The sequence below is a fragment of the Microcaecilia unicolor genome, chromosome 5 (genome assembly GCF_901765095.1).
Source record: "Microcaecilia unicolor chromosome 5, aMicUni1.1, whole genome shotgun sequence".
In the NCBI taxonomy this organism is placed as follows: domain Eukaryota; kingdom Metazoa; phylum Chordata; class Amphibia; order Gymnophiona; family Siphonopidae; genus Microcaecilia; species Microcaecilia unicolor.
Genome location: NC_044035.1, coordinates 188,551,727 through 188,576,571, shown reverse-complemented (window position 1 = coordinate 188,576,571; position 24,845 = coordinate 188,551,727). Strand labels below are relative to the sequence as shown.

General features: G+C 47.4%; 1 protein-coding gene across 1 annotated transcript in view; it reads right to left on the bottom strand.

Moving 5' to 3' along the window:
* The window catches only part of CENPT (centromere protein T), a 568,880-nt gene that overhangs the window by 475,375 nt on the left and 68,660 nt on the right, over positions 1 to 24,845 (bottom strand). Inside the window, 1 exon segment of the mRNA XM_030203664.1 lies at positions 1,105 to 1,240. Coding sequence (XP_030059524.1) covers positions 1,105 to 1,240 — 136 coding nt within the window.

Below are 24,845 nucleotides of genomic sequence, written 5' to 3'. Positions count from 1 at the left end.
GGAACCCCCTGCAACTGGGACACAGACCGGGGTGGGGGGGACCCTGGCACATACTCTCATTCTCACACACACACTCGCACCCAGTCTCACTCTCTCTCTGTCACATACACACACTCGCACATTAACTCTCTCTCACACAGGCACTCTCACACACACTCTCTCAAACATACACACTCCAAGGAAAACCTTGCTAGCGCCCGTTTCCTTTAAAACAGAAACAGGCCTTTCTTACTAGTATAGGATAATGCCCAAAGAAATAGGAGGAAACTGCTTAGTCAAATTATACATATACATGTTTTAAATATTCATATATTTTATGACCTTTTACCTTACATTGAGAGTTTCAATGATGTGACTGAAGGTGAAAGCTAAATGGTAACATCACAACTTAAGAGACAGGCTGACTGAATTCCAGTTTTGGCAAAGAAACGGACTCAAAATCTGGGTTCAGGTTTCAGCCAAAAATGCCAGTGCATTTTTGGCTGAAACCAAACCTCCCTCTCCCCCATCCCCAATCAGTCTAGGCGCCTCCCACTCACCCCCTCACCATCACCTTCCCCTTCCATCCATCACCTGAAGGCCCTCTCTGGGCCTACCTTTAAATCTCCAGGTGGTCTAGTGGCTCTGCAGGGCAACAGCAACCCTCTTGATCCTGTCGGTTCTCCAGCCAATAAGGGAGGTGGGGGGTGGGTGAGAGGAATCAATTTTGGTTTCAGCAGAAATCAAACTGCAAGTTTTGGTTGCTGTTTCAGTTTCTGTCAAAACTGAGCACCCCGGTTTTGGTCACTCTCTACTCAGAGAAAATAGACAGTGTGCCACATGAAGTTAGAGGGTCAACATTACGCAGTTACGCTGCATTAGAATAAATGAATAATCATCCCAAGACCATCTGTTCAAGGGATATAAATCTTACTGACCGAAGCATGAGAGAGTAAAAAAAACAAGATTTTTAAATATAGTTAAAAACGCTTCACAAACCCCTCTTTCCTTTTGCAAGTATGTGGTGGCAACAAACTTTAAAATACAAATCACACTTAGATTACAGAAGAACCATACAAGCACGCCATATAATTTCAATGGTACAAAATACAAACTAGAACTTACCAGTCTGGATAATTTTTTTCAGAATTGTCCTTGGTGTGTCCTTATCCAGATCATATTCACTCGGCAAAATGCCCAAACCCAGGAGGTGCTTCTCAGGTAAACCTTTGTCAGGAAAACTTCTCTTTCCTGAGCCAGTCTAAGTGAAACATTGAGAACATTAGAACGCATATAGATGTGCATCTCTACTCTCACACTAACTTTTGTTAAGTACTAAAGCAAAACCAGATACAGTCCCAGATGCTGAAGCAAGTCTAGCTAGGCCACCAATTGTTTAACCGATGACAGGTCATACCAATAATTATATTACAAAAAGAGAAAAAAACCTCCACAAGACAAGCAAGATAAAAAGTCCAACAGTTAAAGGGCCAACAGTTCACACAAATACCCCCACCCCAATATTGAGCCCATGGTCATAACAGGCAAAAAATCCAAATATTCAATAGCAGAATCCGAGTAGCAGTTGCTGTAACAGAGCTGTGATTTGCCAGCAATATTCAGCCACTATCTGGAAAGTGCTCAAAACAGGTGTTTCTTTCCTAATTTTTTCTTAAGTCAACCGAATATATGATTCTGCAAATGGTTGCTATTTGGGTAACTTGCGTCTCTGCCTCAGACTGCTACAATGCTATCTGGATAATGCTGAGAAGATATCCAGCAGTACTAACCAAATGGTACTGCAAAGCCTTTTTCTCAGCAGCATTTATTCAGTTAGCACCAGCTTCAACATATCAGCCGCAACGTCTTTATTACAATCATATCACGTTTTCTTACAAAGACCCAACACAACCATATTTTGGCACTTTGCCTGCATCAGAGTAGGAAAACTTGTAAACTGTTGAAAAATGCCTAAAGCCAAACAGCAACTGAATTTTAATCACAATTATATGAATATTAGAAGATGCACAGATATGGAATGGTAGCAAGCAATAAAATGTTAAAATCTTTTTTATTTGATACAGTCATCCAGCTATTTACATGCCGAATGATTCAGTCACCAGCTACAATGGCCCTCCTAGCTAAATATCCCTGGTGACACATCCTCAATGCAACAGGATAGACCTTTCTCATGAGTACTTACTTACTTGTCTACTATCTCTCACCTCCAGAGATCAAATTCATTCTCCTGAGAGCTGAGATGTTTGTACCAAGTGCATACCCATGGCCTCTCATCACCTGGGAGATAATCACTCACATGGCACTCAAGTGCAAAATACTCGATAGCACCCATTTTGTTTCTGGACTGGTATGCTGTTTAGTTATCTAAAGCTGTTAAGGGAGTAGGGATACTTAATCTAATATAAAGTCCCTTAAACTTATTAGAAATATTATATGATATGGAAAAATTATGTTCTCACCTTTTAATTTTTTTTTCCTTTAATCATACCAGGCCAGTCCAGACTAATAGGTTATGAAAAATTCACCAGCAGAAGGAGACAGAGAAAATATTTCCAAGTAATCCACCCCCTTAAGAGTATCGTGCATCTTGGAATGTTCAGTATTTCGAATAGCCAAGCAATAGTGCTCAAAGCCTCTAAAAGAAAACACAAGAAAAGTAAATATGGAAGCCACCCCAGCACATAAACAGGGCTTCCCATAGATCCTGCGCCACCAAAGGCAAAGGAAAAAGTGTCATCAAGATGTGATGTGCTCTCTTGCTTGGTTCCATGCACCACTAGTCAGATATCGAAAGCAGTGCAAAGGGCTCGAAACTAAGAAAGCCCTCAAGCCTGACATGACTGGCACAGCATGGTGGCAACAGCATAGTGGTAAGGAGAAAGACGAGAGATGTCCACATGATGAAGTGTCTATGACCTCCATGAACTGAAGGGAACCTAGTCACACACCTGCCAGAAACGAATCCTAGAGAATCCAAAGCAAAAGGAAGAGAAACCCCATTAGGAAGGGTGTCTGGACTGGTCTGGTATGATTAAAGGAAAGAAAATTATCAGGTAAGAACATAATTTTTCCTTCCTTGTCATCTATACCAGACTAGTCCAGGCTAATGGGATGTAGCAAAGCAGTCACTCCATTAGGGCAGGACAATAAAAGAACAAAGGCACCAGACAATGTGAAGCTAAGCAGCCGACATCTGCACAGCAGTCAGATACAACAGCAGAGAATACTGGAAGTTCCCGGAAAAGTACATTATTGCCACACTGGGACAGACCAAAGGTCCATCAAGCCCAGTATCCTGTTTCCAACAGTGGCCAATCCAGGTCACAAATACCTGGCAAGATCCCAAAAAAGTTCAATACATTTTATGCTGCTTAACCCAGAAATAGTGGATTTTCCCCAAGTCCAATTTAATAATGGTCTATGGACTTTTTCTATGGGAAGCCGTCCAAACCTTTTTAAAACTCCGCTAAGCTAACCGCCGTTACCACATTCTCTGGCAACGAATTCCAGAGTTTAATTACACGTTCAGTGAAAGCAAATGCTACATACCTGTAGAAGGTATTCTCCGAGGAGAGCAGGCTGATTGTTCTCACTGATGGGTCTTCCCGCCCGAACCGGCTCGTGTCGTCAGTCCCCATATGTAGCAAGACAAAGACAAGGGAAGACACAACTCCAAAGGGGAGGCGGGCGGGTTTGTGAGAACAATCAGCCTGCTGTCCTCGGAGAATACCTTCCACAGGTATGTAGCATTCGCTTTCTCCGAGGACAAGCAGGCTGCTTGTTCTCACTGATGGGGTATCCCTAGCCCCCAGGCTCACTCAAAACAACAAACATGGTCAATTGGGCCTCGCAACGGCGAGGACATAACTGAGATTGACCTAACAATTTATCCAACTAACTGAGAGTGTAGCCTGGAACAGAATAAACATGGGCCTAGAGGGGTGGAGTTGGATTCTAAACCCCGAACAGATTCTGAAGCACTGACTGCCCAAACCGACTGTCGCGTCGGGTATCCTGCTGCAGGCAGTAATGAGATGTGAATGTGTGGACAGATGACCACGTCACAGCTTTGCAAATCTCTTCAATAGTGGCTGACTTCAAGTGGGCCACCGACGCTGCCATGGCTCTAACATTATGAGCTGTGACATGACCCTCAAGAGCCAGCCCAGCCTGGGCGTAAGTGAAGGAAATGCAATCTGCTAGCCAATTGGATATGGTGCGTTTCCCCACAGCCACTCCCCTCCTATTGGGATCAAAAGAAACAAACAATTGGGCAGACTGTCTGTTGGGTTGTGTCCGCTCCAGATAGAAGGCCAATGCTCTTTTGCAGTCCAATGTGTGCAGCTGACGTTCAGCAGGGCAGGAATGAGGACGGGGAAAGAATGTTGGCAAGACAATTGACTGGTTCAGATGGAACTCCGACACAACCTTCGGCAAGAACTTAGGGTGAGTGCGGAGGACTACTCTGTTATGATGAAATTTGGTGTAAGGGGCCTGGGCTACCAGGGCCTGAAGCTCACTGACTCTACGAGCTGAATTAACTGCCACCAAGAAAATGACCTTCCTGGTCAAGTACTTCAGATGGCAGGAGTTCAGTGGCTCAAAAGGAGGTTTCATCACCTGGGTGAGAACGACATTGAGATCCCATGACACTGTAGGAGGTTTGACGGGGGGGCTTTGACAAAAGCAAACCTCTCATGAAGCGAACAACTAAAGGCTGTCCTGAGATCGGCTTACTTTCCACACGGTAATGGTATGCACTGATTGCGCTAAGGTGAACCCTTACAGAGTTCGTCTTGAGACCAGACTCAGACAAGTGCAGAAGGTATTCAAGCAGGGTCTGTGTAGGACAAGAGCGAGGATCTAGGGCCTTGCTGTCACACCAGACGGCAAACCTCCTCCATAGAAAGAAGTAACTCCTCTTAGTGGAATCTTTTCTGGAAGCAAGCAAGATGCGGGAGACACCCTCTGACAGACCCAAAGAAGCAAAGTCTACGCTCTCAACATCCAGGCCGTGAGAGCCAGAGACTGGAGGTTGGGATGCAGAAGCGCCCCTTCGTCCTGTGTGATGAGGGTCGGAAAACACTCCAATCTCCACGGTTCTTCGGAGGACAACTCCAGAAGAAGAGGGAACCAGATCTGACGCGGTCAAAACGGAGCAATCAGAATCATGGTGCCTCAGTCTTGCTTGAGTTTCAACAAAGTCTTCCCCACCAGAGGTATTGGAGGATAAGCATACAGCAGATCTTCCCCCCAGTCCAGGAGGAAGGCATCCGATGCCAGTCTGCCGGGGGCCTGAAGTCTGGAACAGAACTGATGGACCTTGTGGTTGGCTCGAGATGCAAGGGGGTGCCCCACACCTGGAAGATCTGCCGCACTACTCAGGGATTGAGCGACCACTCGTGAGGTTGCATAATCCGGCTCAGTCTGTCGGCCAGACTGTTGTTTACGCCTGCCAGATATGTGGCTTGGAGCACCATGCCGTGACGGCGAGCCCAGAGCCACATGCTGACTGCTTCCTGACACAGGGAGCGAGATCCGGTGCCCCCCTGCTTGTTGATGTAATACATGGCAACCTGGTTGTCTGTCTGAATTTGGATAATTTGGTGGGACAGCCGATCTCTGAAAGCCTTCAGAGCGTTCCAGACCGCTCGTAACTCCAGGAGATTGATCTGCAGATCGCGTTCCTGGAGGGACCAGCTTCCCTGGGTGTGAAGCCCATCGACATGAGCCCCCCACCCCAGGAGAGACGCATCCGAAGTCAGCACTTTTTGTGGCTGAGGAATTTGGAAAGGGCGTCCCAGAGTCAAATTAGACCAAATCGTCCACCAATACAGGGATTTGAGAAAACTCGTGGACAGGTGGATCACGTCTTCTAGATCCCCAGCAGCCTGAAACCTCTGGGAAGCTAGGGTCCATTGAGCAGATCGCATGTGAAGGCGGGCCATGGGAGTCACATGAACTGTGGAGGCCATGTGGCCCAACAATCTCAACATCTGCCGAGCTGTGACCTGCTGGGACGCTCGCACCCGCGAGACGAGGGACAACAAGTTGTTGGCTCTCGCCTCTGGGAGATAGGCACAAGCCGTCCGAGAATCCAGCAGAGCTCCTATGAATTCGAGTCTCTGTACTGGGAGATAATGGGACTTTGGATAATTTATCACAAACCCCAGTAGCTCCAGGAGGCGAATAGTCATCTGCATGGACTGCAGAGCTCCTGCCTCGGATGTGTTCTTTACCAGCCAATCGTCGAGATAGGGGAACACGTGCACTCCCAGCCTGCGAAGCGCCACTGCTACTACAGCCAAGCACTTCGTGAACACTCTGGGCGCAGAGGCGAACCCAAAGGGTAGCACACAGTACTGGAAGTGACGTGTGCCCAGCTGAAATCGCAGATACTGTCTGTGAGCTGGCAGTATCGGGATGTGCGTGTAGGAGTCCTTCAAGTCCAGAGAGCATAGCCAGTCGTTTTCCTGAATCACGGGAAGAAGGGTGCCCAGGGAAAGCATCCTGAAGTTTTCCTTGACCAGATATTTGTTCAGGGCCCTTAGGTCTAGGATGGGACGCATCCCCCCTGTTTTCTTTTCCACAAGGAAGTACCTGGAATAGAATCCCAGCCCTTCTTGCCCGGATGGCACGGGCTCGACCGCATTGGCGCTGAGAAGGGCGGAGAGTTCCTCTGCAAGTACCTGCTTGTGCTGGAAGCTGTAGGACTGAGCTCCCGGTGGGCAATTTGGAGGTTTGGAAACCAAATTGAGGGTGTATCCTTGCCGGACTATTTGGAGAACCCAACGGTCGGAGGTTATGAGAGGCCACACCTTTGGTGAAAAGCTTTCAACCTCCCTCCGACCGGCACATCGCCTGGCACTGACACATTGATGTCGGCTATGCTCTGCTGGAGCCAGTCAAAAGCTCGCCCCTTGCTTTTGCTGGGGAGCCGAGGGGCCTTGCTGAGGCGCACGCTGCTGACGAGAGCGAGCGCGCTGGGGCTTAGCCTGGGCCGCAGGCTGTCGAGAAGGAGGATTGTACCTACGCTTACCAGAAGAGTAGGGAACAGTCTTCCTTCCCCCTTAAAAACGTCTACCTGAGGAGGTAGATGCTGAAGGCTGCCGGCGGGAGAACTTGTCGAAAGCGGTATCCCACTGATGGAGCTGCTCTACCACCTGTTTGACTTTTTCTCCAAAAATATTGTCCGCTCGGCAAGGGGAGTCCGCAATCCGCTGCTGGATCCTATTCTCCATGTCGGAGGCACGCAGCCATGAGAGTCTGCGCATCACCACACCTTGAGCAGCAGCCCTGGACGCGACATCAAAGGTATCATATACCCCTCTGGCCAGGAATTTTCTGCACGCCTTCAGCTGCCTGACCACCTCCTGAAATGGCTTGGCTTGCTCAGGCGGGAGCTTGTCCACCAAGCCCGCCAACTGCCGCACATTGTTCCGCATGTGTATGCTCGTGTAGAGCTGGTAAGACTGGATTTTGGCCACGAGCATAGAAGAATGGTAGGCCTTCCTCCCAAAGGAGTCTAAGGTTCCAGAGTCCTTGCCCGGGGGCGCCGAAGCATGCTCTCTAGAACTCAGCCTTCTTTAGGGCCAGATCCACCACACCAGAGTCGTGAGGCAACTGAGTGCGCATCAGCTCTGGGTCCCCATGGATCCGGTACTGGGATTCGATCTTCTTGGGAATGTGGGGACTAGTTAGAGGCTTGGTCCAGTTCGCCAGCAATGTCTTTTTTAGGACACGATGCATGGGTACTGTGGACGCTTCCTTAGGCGGAGAAGGATAGTCCAGGAGCTCAAATATTTCAGCCCTGGGCTCGTCCTCCACAATCACCGGGAAGGGGATGGCCGTAGACATCTCCCGGACAAAGGCCGCAAAAGACAGACTCTCAGGAGGAGAAAGCTGCCTTTCAGGGGAGGGAGTGGGATCGGAAGGAAGGCCATCAGACTCCTCGTCAGAGAAATATCTGATGTCCTCTTCCTCTTCCCATGAGGCCTCACCATCGGTATCAGATACAAGCTCATGAACCTGCGTCTGAAGCCGTGCCCAACTCGACTCTGTGGAAACACGGCCACGGTGTGAGTGTCGAGAGGTAGACTCCCTCGCCCGCACCGGCGAAGCTCCCTCCAACGACGTCGTTGGGGAGCCTTCCTGGGAGGCGACCGCAGTCGGTACCGCAAGCGGCACCGATGTCGGAGACCTCACCCCGGGCAAGGGGCCAGCCGGCGCCTCACTCGACGGTACCGGTGGCGCAAGCACCCCCGGTACCGGAGGGGAAGGGCGCAACAGCTCTCCCAGGATCTCTGGGAGAATGGCCCAGAGACTCTCGTGCAGAGCTGCTGTCGAGAAAGACATGGAAGCCGATACAGGCATCGAAGTCAGAGTCTGTTCCGGGCGTGGAGGCTGTTCCAGGCTGTCCAAGGTGGAGCGCATCGACACCTCCTTTACAGAGGGTGAGTGGTCCTCCCCGTGCCGATGCCTACTGGGTGCCGACTCCCTCGGCGACCCGGAGCTCTCGGTACCGATGCGGGAAGGAGACCGGTGTCGATGCTTCTTTGACTTTTTCAAACGAAGCATGTCACCGGAACTTCCCGGTACCGACGAGGAGGACGTAGAATCCAACCGTCGCTTCCTCGGGGCCGAGGCCGAAGGTCAGTCTCGGGGGGGCTGTACCGCAGGAGCCCTCAGGGTAGGGGGAGACCCACCCGAAGGCTCACCGCCACCAGCAGGGGAATGGACAGCCCTCACCTGCACTCCAGTCGAAGCACCACCGTCCGACGACATCAGCACTAGTGGAGGTCCCGGTACCACCGACGCCGACGCAGCCTTTCGATGCCTTGGTACCGACGATGCAGAGGGTCGATGCCTCGATGCAGTCGATGCCGAGGTCGAAGGTCTTGAAGCTGTCGACGTCGATGCACTCGATACCCCCGGTGCTGTTGCCGACGAAGAGCCCGAGAACAACACGTTCCACTGGGCCAATCTCGCTACCTGAGTCCTTTTCTGTAAAAGGGCGCAAAGACTACAGGCCTGCGGGCGGTGCCCAGCCCCCAGACACTGAAGACACGACGCATGCCTATCAGTGAGCGAGATTACCCGGGCGCACTGGGTGCACTTCTTGAAGCCGCTGGAAGACTTCGATGACATGGGCGGAAAAATCACGCCGGCGAAATCAAAACTCGTAATGGCGGTAAAGGCACCAAAAATAGGGAGAGAAAAACTCGAACCGAGGCCTCAAAAGGGCCTACCCCGAAAACGAAAGGAAACTTAGCGGGGCAAAAACTGGAAACACGGGAAAAGGGGAAAAGACCAAAAAGGTCTTTCTCCAAGTTCCCTTTTTTTTTTTTTTTTAAGCAAAAGCTCAAAACACGCGCGAGGGTCAACTTGAGGGGCGCGAAACGGCGCAAACACGACCGTCCCGAGCGCAGACAAAAGAAGACTGACGAACACGAGCCGGTTCGGGCGGGAAGATGGCCGCGCATGCGCGCGCGAGGACTAGCAAAGGCCTTTGCTAGTGAAGTTTCCGATTGGAGGGGCTTCCGTGGACGTCACCCATCAGTGAGAACAAGCAGCCTGCTTGTCCTCGGAGAATAGTTGTTTCATGTAGTAGTTCTATAGTCTGTCGGGGGACTGACGAGTAGTGATTGCTGTGTTGCAGACTTTGGAAAGAGGTAAGTTTTTAGCCTCTTCCAGAAACTGAGGTAGTTTGCCTCTAGTCTCGTAGCCAGAGGGAGAAAGTTCCATAATGAGATACCTGATACCAGAAGAGCAAGTTAAACATCTTCTGAAATCGTATTCCCTTGTGGAATAATGGGTCAATTGTTCTTTCAGCCTGTTTGAGTGAACGATGCAAACGGATGAGATATTGATCAATAGTTCAGAGGCACACATATATATACATATATATATATACATAAAGGATCTTAATGCCAAAAAATGATACATTACAGTAGCCAGATGCAGTAGGATCAACATTTGAACCAATAACGCAAAGGCCTTTTGATCAAAGAATGACCAGATTAGGCATAATTGTCTCATTTTAAGCACTGTTTTCTTGCATAGTTGGTTGATATGGGATGAGGATGATAGGGAGGAGTCTATAAAGACCCCAAGTACTCTAGCTTCTGATTCAAATGCAAAGGTTCTGTCGTTGGATAGTGTTATTGACTTTGGGGCCTCGACTCCTTGATTTCAGAACCAAAAGATCTTGGTCTTTTGCGCATTCAGTTTCAGGTTGTTTCCCAAGGCCGAGAACTGAATGGTGAGGACTGAATGGTGTTCATCCCAGTTGCTACAGATCAGATTGGATCTTGATGTGAAGATGTCAGCATTAGAAGGAGCATGATGTCATCAGCATACGATAGTCCCATGCGTATTGAGCTGAGGGAAGACATGAAGAAGTTAAACAAGCCAGGAGAGAGCAGGGAACCTTAGGGGACACCATATTTCGGAATCCAATGGTTAGAAAGGTGTTTGTTCAGCAGAGGAAGTGACGTCACCAATAAAGATGGAGGCTTAAACAGCTAGCTCCCGCTCACCGTAGTAAAAAAAAGCGTGAGTTCTCCCGCTGATCGTGTCCTCCCGGTGCGATTTTGATTCGCAGCACCCACGGAACCGGTGGCGCTCCGGGCGGCGATAAATATGCAGCCAGAACTCAGCCAATTTGGCTTTAAAGGCGGAAAGACGGCTAACCGCGTGGCGGGCCTGGAAATCCAGCCCGAGCGGGTTGGCAAACAATCAGACGGCGATTTGCAGCAGAGCCCCTGCCTCTTTGGTGAGGACCCAGACCGGACAGTAGCGGACCCGCTCGCAGAGCTAAAAGAATGGCTACTGGAGATCCGTGCAGACGTAAAGGCGGTCCGGGCGGAGCTGGAGACACTAGGCTCCGATCTCCGCGGTGAAATTAGAGAGCTGGGGAATCGGATGGAGGAGATGGAGTCTCGAGTGGAAGAACATATGGAAGAACTGGGATCGCTAGACCGAGCGATCGCGGACGTCCGGCTGGGCCAGCAACAGCTGACTGACAAGATGGAAGATCTAGAGAACAGGAGTCGGCGGCATAATTTGCGGTTTAGGGGTATTCCTGAAACCCCGGAATACGCCGACTGTGAGACAGTAGTGCAGCAGGTGGTGTGTGCTATATTGAAAGAGGCTGGCAGCCCAGTGGAAGCAACTGCAGTAGTGCTTGAGCGTTCTCATAGAACGCTGGGCCCAGCCCGGAACAACTTGCCTAAGGACATCATAGCCTGCTTTCAGGATTACAAATTAAAAGAGAAGGTGTTTCAGGCGGCTAGAAGCCTACAAAGTGTCAAGTGGGACACGCATCAGGTGGAAATTACCAGGACCTGGCACTGGCCACTTAAAACGGCGAGCGGAGCTGAAACCGATAACAAGGAAGTTGCAGGAGCTTGGAATTCGCTACCGCTGGAAGCATCCCTTTGCACTAGCATTCTATAAGGAAGGCCGCATGCACCAAGCAAGATCCCTAGCTGAAGCTAGAGCGGTTCTCCCAGAAATACAGCAAGAATGCCCGCCGGAGACCCCGGGGAAAACAAGACGTGATAGAGCCCCGGCATCCCACTCGAAATGGCAGCGAGTGGGTAAGGGGCAGAAGAGATTGCAACGTCAGCAGTCGGCTGGCCACCTTACATGACTGTGGGTAAGGGGGGCATAAATGATGTGTTAACACGTGTTGGGTCTGGGCCCAATGGAAGTTCAGAATGTAAGGCTTGCAAGAGCTATTTGGTTCTGGTTTGTAATGGTTTTGATTGATATATAGCGGGAGAACAGTTGTTATGTTGTTCAATGGCACTAAGAGGGTGAGTGGAGGGGTGAGGTACTTCCTCTACGGGATACTCTTTCATATATGAGAGAGGATCTATATGAACATAGAGGAAGGGGGGTGGAAGGGAGGGAGGGACAGGGCGGGGGGGGGGGGGAGGGGGAGCAAATGGAAAAGAGGAGAGGAACAAAGGGATGACAAGGCGGGAGACCATATCCGGGCTGGCTTAGGGCGCCCATGGGAGGTGATGGAATGCAAGATGTAACACTAGCGATCCTGAATGTCAGAGGTTTAAATGTGCCAATGAAGCGACAGCTCCTATTTAGGGAGCTGATCCGCTTAAAAATAGACATAGCCCTGATTCAGGAGACTCATTTAAAAAAGCAACATGAGAGACTATGTAGGCATCGCCAGTATCCGCATGTGTTCTTTGCATCGAATAATTCAGGCACCAAAAGTAGGGGGGTCATGGTAGCACTTAATGACTCCCACCCATGGCAGATTAAAAAGATCAGTAGAGACAAGGAAGGTCGTTATATTTTATTAGTTATCCAATTGGGAACACAGACCTACACCATAGTTAATGTTTATGGGCCCAATGCAGACCATGGGGAATTTTTTCAACGACTAGATCAGATATTGCTGGCACATGGAGAGGGAGCCGTGCTGGTGGGAGGAGACTTTAATGTTACTCCCAACCCACAGCTGGATAACTCCTCTACATCAATTCAATATGCTAAACAGGGACGGGAGCTACTTCATACATTTATAGCAAGGTGGCAGTTGAGTGACTTGTGGAGACAGGCCAACCCAACACAAAGAGATTACACATGCTTCTCCCAAGTTCATAACTCCCTCTCTCGTATTGACTTTTGGCTGGGGGATGCTGTGGCGAGTGGTAGGGTTAAAGATCAATGCATAGAGCCGCGAACCTGGTCCGATCATAGTCCGGTCACCCTTGTCCTACATATGCAAGAGGGGAGGAGGGAGGCCCCACAGTGGCGCTTGGATGATGCATTGCTGGCTGAGGTGACTCATGTACTTCAATTGGAGAAGATAATTAAAGAATATATCCAATTTAACGATAATGGGGAGGTGACCCCTGGGGTGCTATGGGAGGGCTTCAAGGCTGTGATGAGAGGCCATTTTATTGCCTTGAAAGCACATGTGCGAAGGGGAAAGAAATCGGGCAGAGGAGTTAGGGCGCAAGCAATTGGCACAGGTGGAGAAATTAATAAGTAGACAGGGTAAGGGAGGCCCAGCACAAACTCTGCTAGACCAAGCGCATAAGATAAGGCAAGAGATTAGGGAGCTCCAATTGGCGGATCTATCTGAACAACTGCAGAGGACACGCCAGACTCATTTTGAGTTTGGCAACAAGGCCAGCAGGGTATTGGCACACAAATTAAAGCAACAGGCAAAAAAAGCGCATGTCACTCAGTTGAGAAATGACAGGGGGGACCGCATAGCGGATCCTCAGGCCATACAAGAAGCCTTTAGGAGCTTCTATGAAAAACTTTATACTCCGGATATCAGTCCAGAGGAAGTTGAGATTGAGGCCTTCCTGGATAGGAATGTACTGCCCACACTTACAGAGAGTGCCAAGCTGAGACTTTCCAGACCAATTGAGTTAGTAGAGGTCTTACAGGCAATAAAGGAACTAGCACCCAATAAAGCACCAGGACCTGATGGATTTACGAACAAGTTTTATAAGACTTTTGGGTCCCTGGTAGCTCCGATGCTGCTGAAGGCGTTTAATGATTTGGGAGAACAAGGGTCTCTTCCGGAGACCTGGCATCAAGCGAATATTATAGTCCTGCCCAAACCAGGCAAAGATCCACGGCTGTGCGGCTCTTACAGGCCAATCTCGCTTCTGGGGGTGGACTATAAAATCTTTACTGCGATCCTGGCATCCCGTCTGCAGCAGTATTTGCCGCAATTAGTCCACGAAGACCAAGCGGGGTTCGTGCGGGCGCGTCAAACATTTGATAATATTCGAAGGGCGCTCCACCTCATCCAATTTGCACATATAAAACAGCAGCCACTATGTATCCTTTCATTAGACGCAGAAAAGGCGTTTGACAGGGTGCATTGGCCATTTTTGTTTGCAACCCTGAAGCGGGTGGGTATTCCGGAAGGGTTCATGCACTGGATACATCTACTATATCGAGCGCCCACGGCCTCGGTTAAGGTCAATGGGAGCCAGTCCACACCGTTTTTGCTGCGGAGGGGGACGAGACAGGGATGTGCCTTGTCACCACTCCTTTTCGCCTTGGTCGTGGAGCCCTTGGCGGCTTACATTAGATCACACCCTGACATACGTGGACTGAGGATGGGAACCACTGAAACTCGGGTGCTATTATTTGCGGATGATATTCTCCTTACTTTAACAGACCCCGGCACATCACTTCCAATTATTGGGGCGGCATTGCGGGATTTTGGCTGGGTGGCCGGATTTAAGGTTAATATGGAGAAATCCGAGGTGTTGAACATCTCCATACCAAGGGACCAAGTAACAGGGTTGCGAGCCACTTTCCCCTTTAGGTGGGCCTCCAAAAGTATCAAATACTTAGGGGTGAATATTACTAAGCGATTTGAGGACCTGTATGCAGCCAATTTCCCTGCAAGGGTACGGGAACTTTTCTTGGAAATGGAGAGATGGGAGGGCCTAACAATCTCGTGGATGGGTCGGATAAATGCGATTAAAATGATCTTGCTGCCGAAGCTGCTCTACTTATTTATGGCGCTTCCTATTCTCTACCTGACAAGTTTCTTAAGGGGTTGCAGCGCAGAGTCTTCTCCTTCATATGGAAAAGGAAGCCGCCACGTGTGCGTCGGTCAGTGATGCATCAGCCGAGAGTACATGGGGGTATGGGGGTGCCCTCGTTTTTGCTTTATTACCAGGCGGCTCATCTTCGCATTTTAGCAGAGTGGTTGCAGGGAGGTGGGAAGGCCTGGAAGGCTATGGAGCAGACTTGGTGCGACTCTTACCCCTTGAGGGTTATCCCTTGGCTCTCTGAACGGGAGATCAGAGAGATAATAAAAGAAATGCCACCGATTATTAGGTGGCCACTCACAACCTGGAGTAATATACGTAATAGATTTTTTAGAGGACGCATACACTTTTTACATACCGCAATACGTCATGCACCAGGATTCACACCGGGATCTATGGATTCGCGTTACAGGAATTGGGAGCGGGGAGGCTTGTGGGAGCTGGGGCAGATGTGGGAGGAGGGGGAAATATTACCATTTGCAGAAATACAAGAGGAATACGGGATCCCAACGTCTAATGCATTTCAATATACCCAACTAAGGGATTACATTATGAGGAGAGCAAAGGAAGAGTTGAGTCTGGAGGAAACGCAATTAGAGAGGGCTATGGCCGGAGGAGGGGGTAGAGGAGGAATCTCTAGGCTATATAAAGCACTTTTATTGCAAACACAGCCAATTCTATACTATATACATAAATGGGAAAAATTACTGGGGGTCTCTCATGAATACTCAGTATGGGAACGAGTGTTTGTTTCGTTGCTTAAGGTGTCAATTTCCAATGCTCTTGTAGAAAATGGCTACAAAATATTGTATAGTTGGTACTACACACCACAGAGATTAGCTAAAATGTTTAAAGGGGGGTCGGCTCTCTGCTGGCGTCAATGTGAAATGTTGGGAGATATGGCTCACATTTGGTGGGCCTGTCCTCATGCTCAACAGTACTGGACAGGAGTGGTGAGGTTGATCATAAGCATAACGAAATCAGACTTTCCAATGACAATGGACTTCTGCCTTCTGCATATGCGACCCCAGGGGTCCAAAAAATATATGTATCAGCTGGCTACCCAGATATTGGTGGCTGGCAAGTTGGTGCTAGCAGCGGCATGGAAACAACAAACTCTGCCGGGACTCAGGACTGTTATAAGGAAACTGGACTACATTCACCTAATGTCTAAGCTAACGGCGATGCGACAAGGTCGCCTGGTAGTGTATCATCGAATATGGGACTCATATATTGAGTGGTCGGCGCAGCCGGACCCTGCCTTGACAATTAACTAAGTGGGAGGAAGGGGGTAGAGGGTGGGGGAGGGGGTAAGGGGTATATAAGGGGATTACAGAGTAATGGAAACAAAGCAAAAAATTAATGTTGATGTAGCAGAGGGAAGTGTTGATACTGTTTGTTCACAATTATTTCTATGCGATTTGTGCATGTTCAATAAATATAAATAAACATTTAAAAAAAAAGAAAGTGTTTGTTCTGTTTATAGAGTAGCTTTGGTTTGAGAGGAATTCGTTTAACCATTTGAGGACTGGACCAGTTATTCCTATCTGATTCAGTCATTCAAGTAGCATTCCATGATCCACCGCATTGAACGCTACCGAGATATTGAACTGAAGAAGTAAGACCTGATTCCCCTTATAAAGGTATTGTTTGACATATGTTGTTAGGACTAAGAGCATGGTTTCAGTGCTATTGGCAGATCAGAATCCGAATTAGGATTGGTGTAAGATAGAAAATGTTTCCATATATTTGGAGGACTATTTGCTTACATGGGATTCCAGTATTTTGGTAGAGTGGTATGCTGGCCACTGGTCAGTAATTTGCTCTAGGACTTGTATCTAACCCTGAGCCCTTCAGTTGCGGTGTAAGAACGATTTTACCCGTATCTAAAGGAAGAGAGCCTGAATCTATTAGCTCACTGAGGCAGTCAGCCATTGAACAACCTCAGGTGGCGTGGCTTGGAACAGGAACTCAGGTCTAGGAAGCAGTGAGTGAGAGCATTTCAGCAGCAGTAATTTTGCGTCTTCAATTGACAGCGGTTAGTGTCCTTCATTAAATCGATTTTAAACAGATTTTTACTCAAATTTTAAAAATACACTGCACCTGGCGGTTAACGGCATAGACTGTTTCTCATAAACAGTAGTGTCACCGAGGCCGACAAGAGGAGTCCATAGCTTCATGTACTTTAACTACATGTAATTACAGCCACTCAATTGGTCTTCATAAACATAAGAGCAGTTCTGAACTTACTGTTGATTAAACCACAGTTCTAGACTCCATCACTCTGTCCACCCACTAGCAATATGTCAAGGGATTTGCCCTGACTCATTGTCACATTCACAGCCATCTTGCCTCTTGAGCAGCTTGATACTCTACTGCTCCAGATGCCACCTCTGTCACAAACCTACTCCTTTGGTGCATTCCTGCTAAAGTACAACAGGTACTACTACTCCTCTGAGCCAGGCTAGGAACAAAAAAAAAAAAAAAGGGATGTTGGGAGAAAAGTGAAAATAGAATAGAGGCTGAAAAGGGGTAAGAATTTAAAAATTAGGACACAAGGAGAAGGGAAAAAATGGGGTAATATTCATTTACTTATTTATAGGAGCTTGATATAACTGCAGTAGCCATTACTGGCATCTATGTGGCTAACAAAAAATTACATTTTGCTGGAGGAGAGGAAAGAAAAGAAATAAAAAGGAATAAAAAAAAAAGCGGATCAGCAGTTGAACTTACAGGAAGCTGAATGAATGGAAAGGGTCAATTAAGCTGTAGGAAAGGCTTGGGAGAAAAGGTGAGTTTTAAGAGCAGGGACAGAGATCATAAAATTATTTGTTAACCCTATCAATGCTTTTGTAATTTTAAGTGACCCTTCTCATAGAAAGTTTGGGCCCTCCTGCACTAGGATCTTAATCTCCCCTAGCAAAGTACTTAATATTCTAATTGTCATTAACCTAGTTTCTATCCACCATAAGAAACTGATGTTTACTCAGAGAAAGTAGGAGCCTCTCTCCCACTTTTGTGATTATCATAAATCATTAAAAAAAAAACTCCAGGACTGAAAACAGAGGTCCCTTACTAATCAGTGAAAACAAAAGATATATTCATCTTGGTTCCCAAGCAGGTTCTAAACTTTTGCTACAGCAGTGAGTTTACATCATAAAGCATTAACATTAACCAGGACAATTTGGCTAACTGTCAACTAAGATAACTAACTGGGCTGAGCAGTCACCACCTTAGAAGACTAGACAAGACCGAACTGTGGAAGTGAGGATAAGAAATCACCAGTGATCCAGAAGTATTTCACTACCTTGTTGACAATCTGGAGGAAGGCCACACAGGGAACCATTGTGTTCACACACACAGAAAGACACACCTAAATTAACTGACAAGAGACATTCCTTACTAGAGCCTTAGATAAGGTACAGATAAGAGTTTCATAGGGATGATAGAACAATAAGAAGGTACAATACCATCACGTAAATATACCATCTACATTTCTTAAACTGTCACTGTCCTCTAACAATGCCCCTGTTTAATTCATCAGAAACAAATTATCCATTAGAAGAGAACACAGTTTCAAGACAACATTCATTCAATACAAACTGCAATAACAGAAAACCATAGCTAGGCCTTCTAGCTTTCAGCTTGCTTTTTTTTTTTTTTTTTTATTTCAGCAATCCACAAAACCCAAGAGAAACTCTGAGCTGCAGCTAATGCTGACTTCTTGCAACACAGTTGTGTTCACAGTTCTTGCTACAGATGTGAACAATTAAAAATAAATAAAATAGAACTATACTACCTGCATTTGAAATACTTTTTTCCAAACCAACTAAGTCCCACTTTTGGCAAAAAAAGAGAGAGCGAGCGAGCTATAATTTTGTATGAACAAAGGATATGTTATCTACCAGTGGAGAAGTAGTCTAATGGTTAGTGCAGCGGGCTTTAATCCTGACAACCTGGGTTTGATTCCCACTGTAAGATCCTTGTAACCTTGGGTCAAGTCACAACCCTCCGTTGCACCAGGTACAAACCTAGATTGATAGCCCTCTGTAGACAGAAAGTGTCTGCATTATAATGTGTACAACACTGCATACGTCTAGTGACACTATAGAAATGATTAGTAGTAGTAGTAGCAATTGTTGAGATCAAAAGTGTGTTTGTCCTTTGCCTGCAGCCAAGTTAAAATACCTCTTGTGGGAAACGAAAATATTTATGTTTACATGAAAAACTGATCTCTCTCTGATGCCAGTTTTGGAAATAAGCCCTTCAATTCTCTTGGCTCCTCAGATTGCCAAAAGAAGATGTACGAAATCCAAAAGCCCTAGCCATAACGCTGTAGATGACACACACACTATCCCCCTCCTTCAGCACTGTCTCTCCCTCTTCAGATAATACATCAACATTCTCTCTCTCAGCTGATCTCTATACACCACATTCCTCCTTACCTACTCTCTCCACTCAGGTCATCTGCCCCCTACTCATTTCCCTTATACCATCTTCACCAGCTCATCTTTCACCCCTCCACACACACACCCTCCACCAACATATCTACCAGCTCATCTCCCCTTCCTCAAATATCACTTGTTCCCACTCCGTACCCTCATATCTCCACTAGACTCCAACTCCCTTTACACTCTGTTGTCACCAGCTCTTCTCCCCCAATACACACTTGTCTTCCCTTCCACATCCTCTTATCCTCTATCATCCCCAGCTCCTTCTAAGCATCCCCACATACAAACATCCCCCTACACCTTTTCTCCCCCAGCTTTATCTCCACTTCCATATATGATATGCTTATCAACTGCTTCCTCCCTCCCCTTTATTTGTTTTAGCCCTTTGGTCCCCCTAGTAAATACATAACCCCAGTTTCTTTTCCCCAAACTCCATCTCTGCTGGCACTACAGCTGTTGGACTAGACGGCTCTCCATGGCTTAAATTCAGCTGCTTTTGCTGCCTTCCTACACTGCACGGCTCTTGCCGTGTGCAATCAATGTGATACCTCAAAACTCTACGCTGTTCTCAAAGTCTTGTGAGAACAGCACAGGACTTCCTCCATTGCGCTGATCACAAACTGGAAGACTAAAGCGATGCAGAAAGGCTACAGCTATAGCTGAGTTTCAAGAGGAATCCCGCCTCCACACTTCAAGGCAAAATTCTGCACCTTAGAGAAATTCTGAGCAACCGTATATTGCAGAATTCCTTCATGAGTACACATGTACAGCTTGCTTGGTTTCTCTTTAAGCACAATTATTAGAGGAAAAACTATCACTCTCCAGGGTTGCCAAGATTGCTGCCTTTTTGTGTAGGGTATGGCAGGATGAAAACAAATAGATATGCAGGGGGTATATTTTAAATTTATGTTTATTGACATCAGTCCAGAAAGAACAAATTCAAAGCGTAACACATTACACACCGGTTCGCATGTGGTGCACAAAATGTTTCAACTAAAACAGACATGAGATGGAACGATCTCATACTAATACAACAGTTGTCCTGAAAAACATTCCCATACTGACTTTTTGTTATTATGTATATGAATAGATGTACTCTAAGCACATCCCAATAACTCACTCAACCAATTCTGGCAACATCCCAACTAGCAAAACGCCATACATACCTACATACATACTCCCCTCCCCCCTGCCCTCCCTGTCATACCTCCCTCCTGCCCCCCCCCCCCCCCCCCATCAGTCTTGTAATATCTAAAAATCTGGGGACAAAATGTCACCCAGAAATCTTTGCCATAGAAAGGCGTATTGCCTATTATCCACGTTAGGGGATTTTCTATGAATCATACCCTCATAGTTAGCCACATCTGTCATTTTAGCCATGAAGCTGGCACAGGATCCTCACTTGTCCAGAACTGTAAGATTGTTTTGTTTTTTTTAATTTTTAGAAGTCTTTATTGAACATTATTAATTCTGAACATAGCGTAACTAACACATTCGCAATACAATTTTGCACATAGCTATGTGCCAGATACATAACAAAGAATACACATTTAAGTTTGCCATGCATAATCAAATACAAAATATACTTCAACTTTTAATTGTGTTTTATAAGTGACCTCCCATTTCCTACCTATCGACCTCCCCTCTTCCCCCCTCCAGTTCCACCCCCCCTAAACCCTCCCCCCTCCCCCTTCCCCCAGTGCTATTTCTGGTCCTTCACACTCGTAAACTACGTTCTCTTTTTTTTTTTTTTCCCCTAGTTAACTGCATTTACAAAGAACTGCCATGTTGAGTGCCACTGACTTGTCCGGTGTTTTCGTGCGGCTATGAGCCTTTCCATTTCACACACATACTTTAATTTGTTTTGCCATCTTGTAATTGGGGGGGACTGTTCTTTGTTTCCAGTGCAACGCTATTGTCACTCTGGCTACTGCTGTCACCTGTCTCAGCAACTGCTGTTTACAAGATGTCAGTCCTCTCACCGGTGCAGAGAAAAAAAACACCTCAGGGACCCAAGGTATCAAACATCCCAGCCAGCTCTGGAGCCTATCTTGCACTGCCTTGTAAGATTGTTTTTTTAACCACCAAAATTGACATGTAAAGAAATCTTCTTTGTGACGGGGAAAAACCTTGAGCAATCAAATCGGACTACTCCCACAACAGCAGCGCAGCATATGACCATTCCACTGTTGACTGCAGTATCCTGTTAAGGACTTGGAAGGCCTTGTTCCATATAGTTAATTTTGGGCATTTCAGAAAAGAGTGCAAAAGATTTCCAATCCCTGCCCGACATTTAAGACACAAATCTGAATTCCACATCTTCAGTTTTACTCGCCTTTCCAGGGTAATACAAGATCTGTGTAAAATTTTACATTGAGATTCTTGCAAATCTGCAGACTTAACCATTTCATAAAGTGTCTTAAACAGAAAGTAAAACTGTGGACTGGAGTACTGTGTTCCTAACTCTGCATTCCACCGATAGAGAACACTCTCAATCCCACCCTCAGAACTGGTCATTTTTACCAACCTATACCAAGTGGAGAATCTATTCCCAGCCTCTGGCATGGCCTGGGACACCCAGTCCAAGCTACCATATGTCCATGCCTTCCCATGTTTCACCTTTACCTGCTGCCAGTAATGCCTTGCCTGAATGTAATGTAACATGTGAGTATTTGATATCCGCCATCGCTCTTTCGCCTGAGAAAAAGATATAAAACTGTCTTCACTCGGGGAAAGCATATGGCCTAATGTGCTGCACCCCCGACCTGCCCACTGCTGGAATGCCGAGGAACCCACACCAGCCGGAAAATCCACATTTCCCACAAAGCGCAGAAAAGAAGACACGTTAGGGCTACGTGCCTAGTGAGTGCGCCACCAGCTCCAAGCAGTGTGCAGGGGTCTAAGATAACTAAAATGCATATTGAACTGTGTGCCCAAACCGGGGTGCACATGGACTAAATTTATAAGCGAGTATGAGGAACACCATCTCTCCCACCATTTACCCGGGGTGAACTTTGACTGCCCGCTGATCCCTTCAAAAATGATTCACATCAATGCTGCCACATTGTACAGGCGTAGGTCCAGCAAGTTAAGCCCTCCTCACTCCCTGCTTAAAATTAACGTTTGGTGTCCTATACGTGACCCCGTTTGCATCCGTATAAAAGCCCGCAGTACAGAACGAAATAAACGTTCATCTTATCTTTTGACCCAAATAGGCATCGTCTGCAAAGGATAAAACAATTTAGGAAGTAAGATCATCTTAGACAACGCTACCCGCCGAACAGGAGATCGGTAAGTCCTTCCACCTTAAAAACACAGTTGCTTGATCTTATCTATCTGATGTTGCACCTGTACACCACATCCGGGTTTGTGCTCAGATAAATTGGTTTGATTGATAACTGAGGTTACCTGTGTCCTGCTCTTAATATCTTCCTGATAAACTATTGACTCCTTTATTCTATTTCACCCCCTTTTTATTCTACCCTATTAACACACAAAAAAAACCTGTACTTTCACTTGCAGAAGAGGGTCTGACCTCTATAAGTTCTTTATCTGTCTCGCTCGGAGGAGAGAAAGGTGAGTAGTGGAGTGCCTCAGGGATCGGTGCTGGGGCCGATTCTATTCCAATATATTTGTGAGTGATATTGCCAAAGGCTTACAAGGTAAAGTTTGCCTTTTTTGCGGATGACACTAAGATTTGCAACAGAGTGGACACCCCAGAGGGAAGTGGAAAGCATGAAAAAAAGATCTGCGGAAGCTAGAAGAATGGTCTAACGTCTGGCAATTAAAATTCAATGCGAAGAAATGCAAAGTGATGCACTTAGGGAGTAGAAATCCACGGGAGACGTATATGTTAGGCAGTGAGAGTCTGATAAGTACAGACAGGGAGAGGGATTTTGGGGTGATAGTATCTGAGGACCTGAAGGCGACGAAACAGTGTGACAAGGCGGTGGCCGAAGCTAGAAGATTACTAGGCTGTATAGAGAGAGGTGTGACCAGCAGAAGAAAAGAGGTTTTAATACCCCTGTATAAGACGTTGGTGAGGCCCCACCTGGAGTATTGTGTTCAGTTTTGGAGGCCGTATCTTGTGAAGGATGTGAAAAAAATGGAAGGGGTATAAAGAAAAGCTACGAGAATGGTATGGGATTTGCATTACAAGATGTATAATGAGAGACTTGCTGACCTGAACATGTATACCCTGGAGGAAAGGAGAAACAGGGGTGATATGATACAGACGTTCAAATATTTGAAAGGTATTAATCTGCAAACGAACCTTTTCCAGAGAGGGGAAGGAGGTAGAACTAGAGGACATGAAATGAGATTGAAGGGGGGCAGACTCAAGAAAAATGTCAGGAAGTATTTTTTCACGGAGAGAGTGGTGGATGCTTGGAATGCCCTCCCGCGGGAGGTGGAGGAGAGGAAAACGGTAACAGAATTCAAACATGCGTGGGATAAACATAAAGGAATCCTCCTCAGAAGGAAGGGATCCCCAGAAGCTTAGCCAGCGGTGGGAGGCAGGGCTGGTGGTTGGGAGGTGGGGATAGTGCTGGGCAGACTTATATGGTCTGTGCCCTGAAAAACACAGGTACAAATCTACTACTACTACTTAACATTTCTAGAGCGCTACTAGGGTTACGCAGCGCTGTACAAAATAACAAAGAAGGACGGCCCTGCTCAAAGGAGCTTACAATCTAAAGAACGAAATGTCAAGTTGAGCAGACTAGATTTCCTGGGTAGAGGTGTAGAGGTTAGGTGCCGAAGGCGACGTTGAAGAGGTGGGTTTTAAGCAGAGATTTGAAGATGGGCAGGGAGGGGGCCTGGCGTATGGGCTCGGGGAGTTTGTTCCACGCGTGGGGTGAGGCGAGGCAGAAAGGGCGGAGCCTGGAGGTAGCGGTGGTGGAGAAGGGTACTGAAAGGAGGGATTTGTCTTGAGAGCGGAGGTTACGGGTAGGAACGTAAGGGGAGATGAGGGTTGAGAGGTAAGGAGGGGCTGCAGATAGAGTACATTTGTAGGTTAGTAGCAGAAGCTTGAATTGAATGCGGTATCGGATCGGAAGCCAATGAAGTGACTTGAGGAGGGAGGTGGTATGAGTGTATCGGTTCAGGCGGAAGATAAGACGTGCAGCAGAGTTCTGAACGGACCTGAAGGGGGGATAGGTGGCTAAGTGGGAGACCGGGCTGCATAGGAAACTGCAAATAGACGCCCTCAAGGCAACGCCCGCAATTTCAAAGGACCGCTTCAGCGCAGACTTCAGTCGCCAGTCCTGCATGTCATTCAAAGCAACCCTTCCCTCTACTGGGAGGGTGGTCTTTTTTGTCACCACCATGACCAATGCATCCACTTTAGGCATCCCCAATGGGGCCAAGTGCTCCTCACGCAGAGGGTAAAGCTGACCCATAGCCCTGGCCACTTTCACCGGCCCATCAGGGTCAGACCACTGAGCAGAAATAAGCTCTTGGATGGAGTCATGCACCGGAAAGGCCCAAATAGGCTTCTTAGTACTTGCCATCCTAAGATTAACAGAGGAGGCCTCGCCTTCAGCAGGATCATCAAATCGAGAGGGCCTGCAAGGCGTCAGAAATAAGAGCTGGCAGCTCATCAAGGTGGAAAATCCGGACCGCATTGGGATCATCCAAATCCAGTGGCAAACAGACACTCTCCTCTGGATCATCCGTCCCTGAGGGCCTGCCAGACCCCTCAGACTCCCCACAGCCCAACCACGGGGGGGGGGGGGGGGGGAGGATATGCGCCACTTTCAGACGGGGAATTTATCTGTCTATGTTTAGCGTGTTTCCAACGCTCGGGTGAGGAAATAACATCTGAAGCTATCCCCGG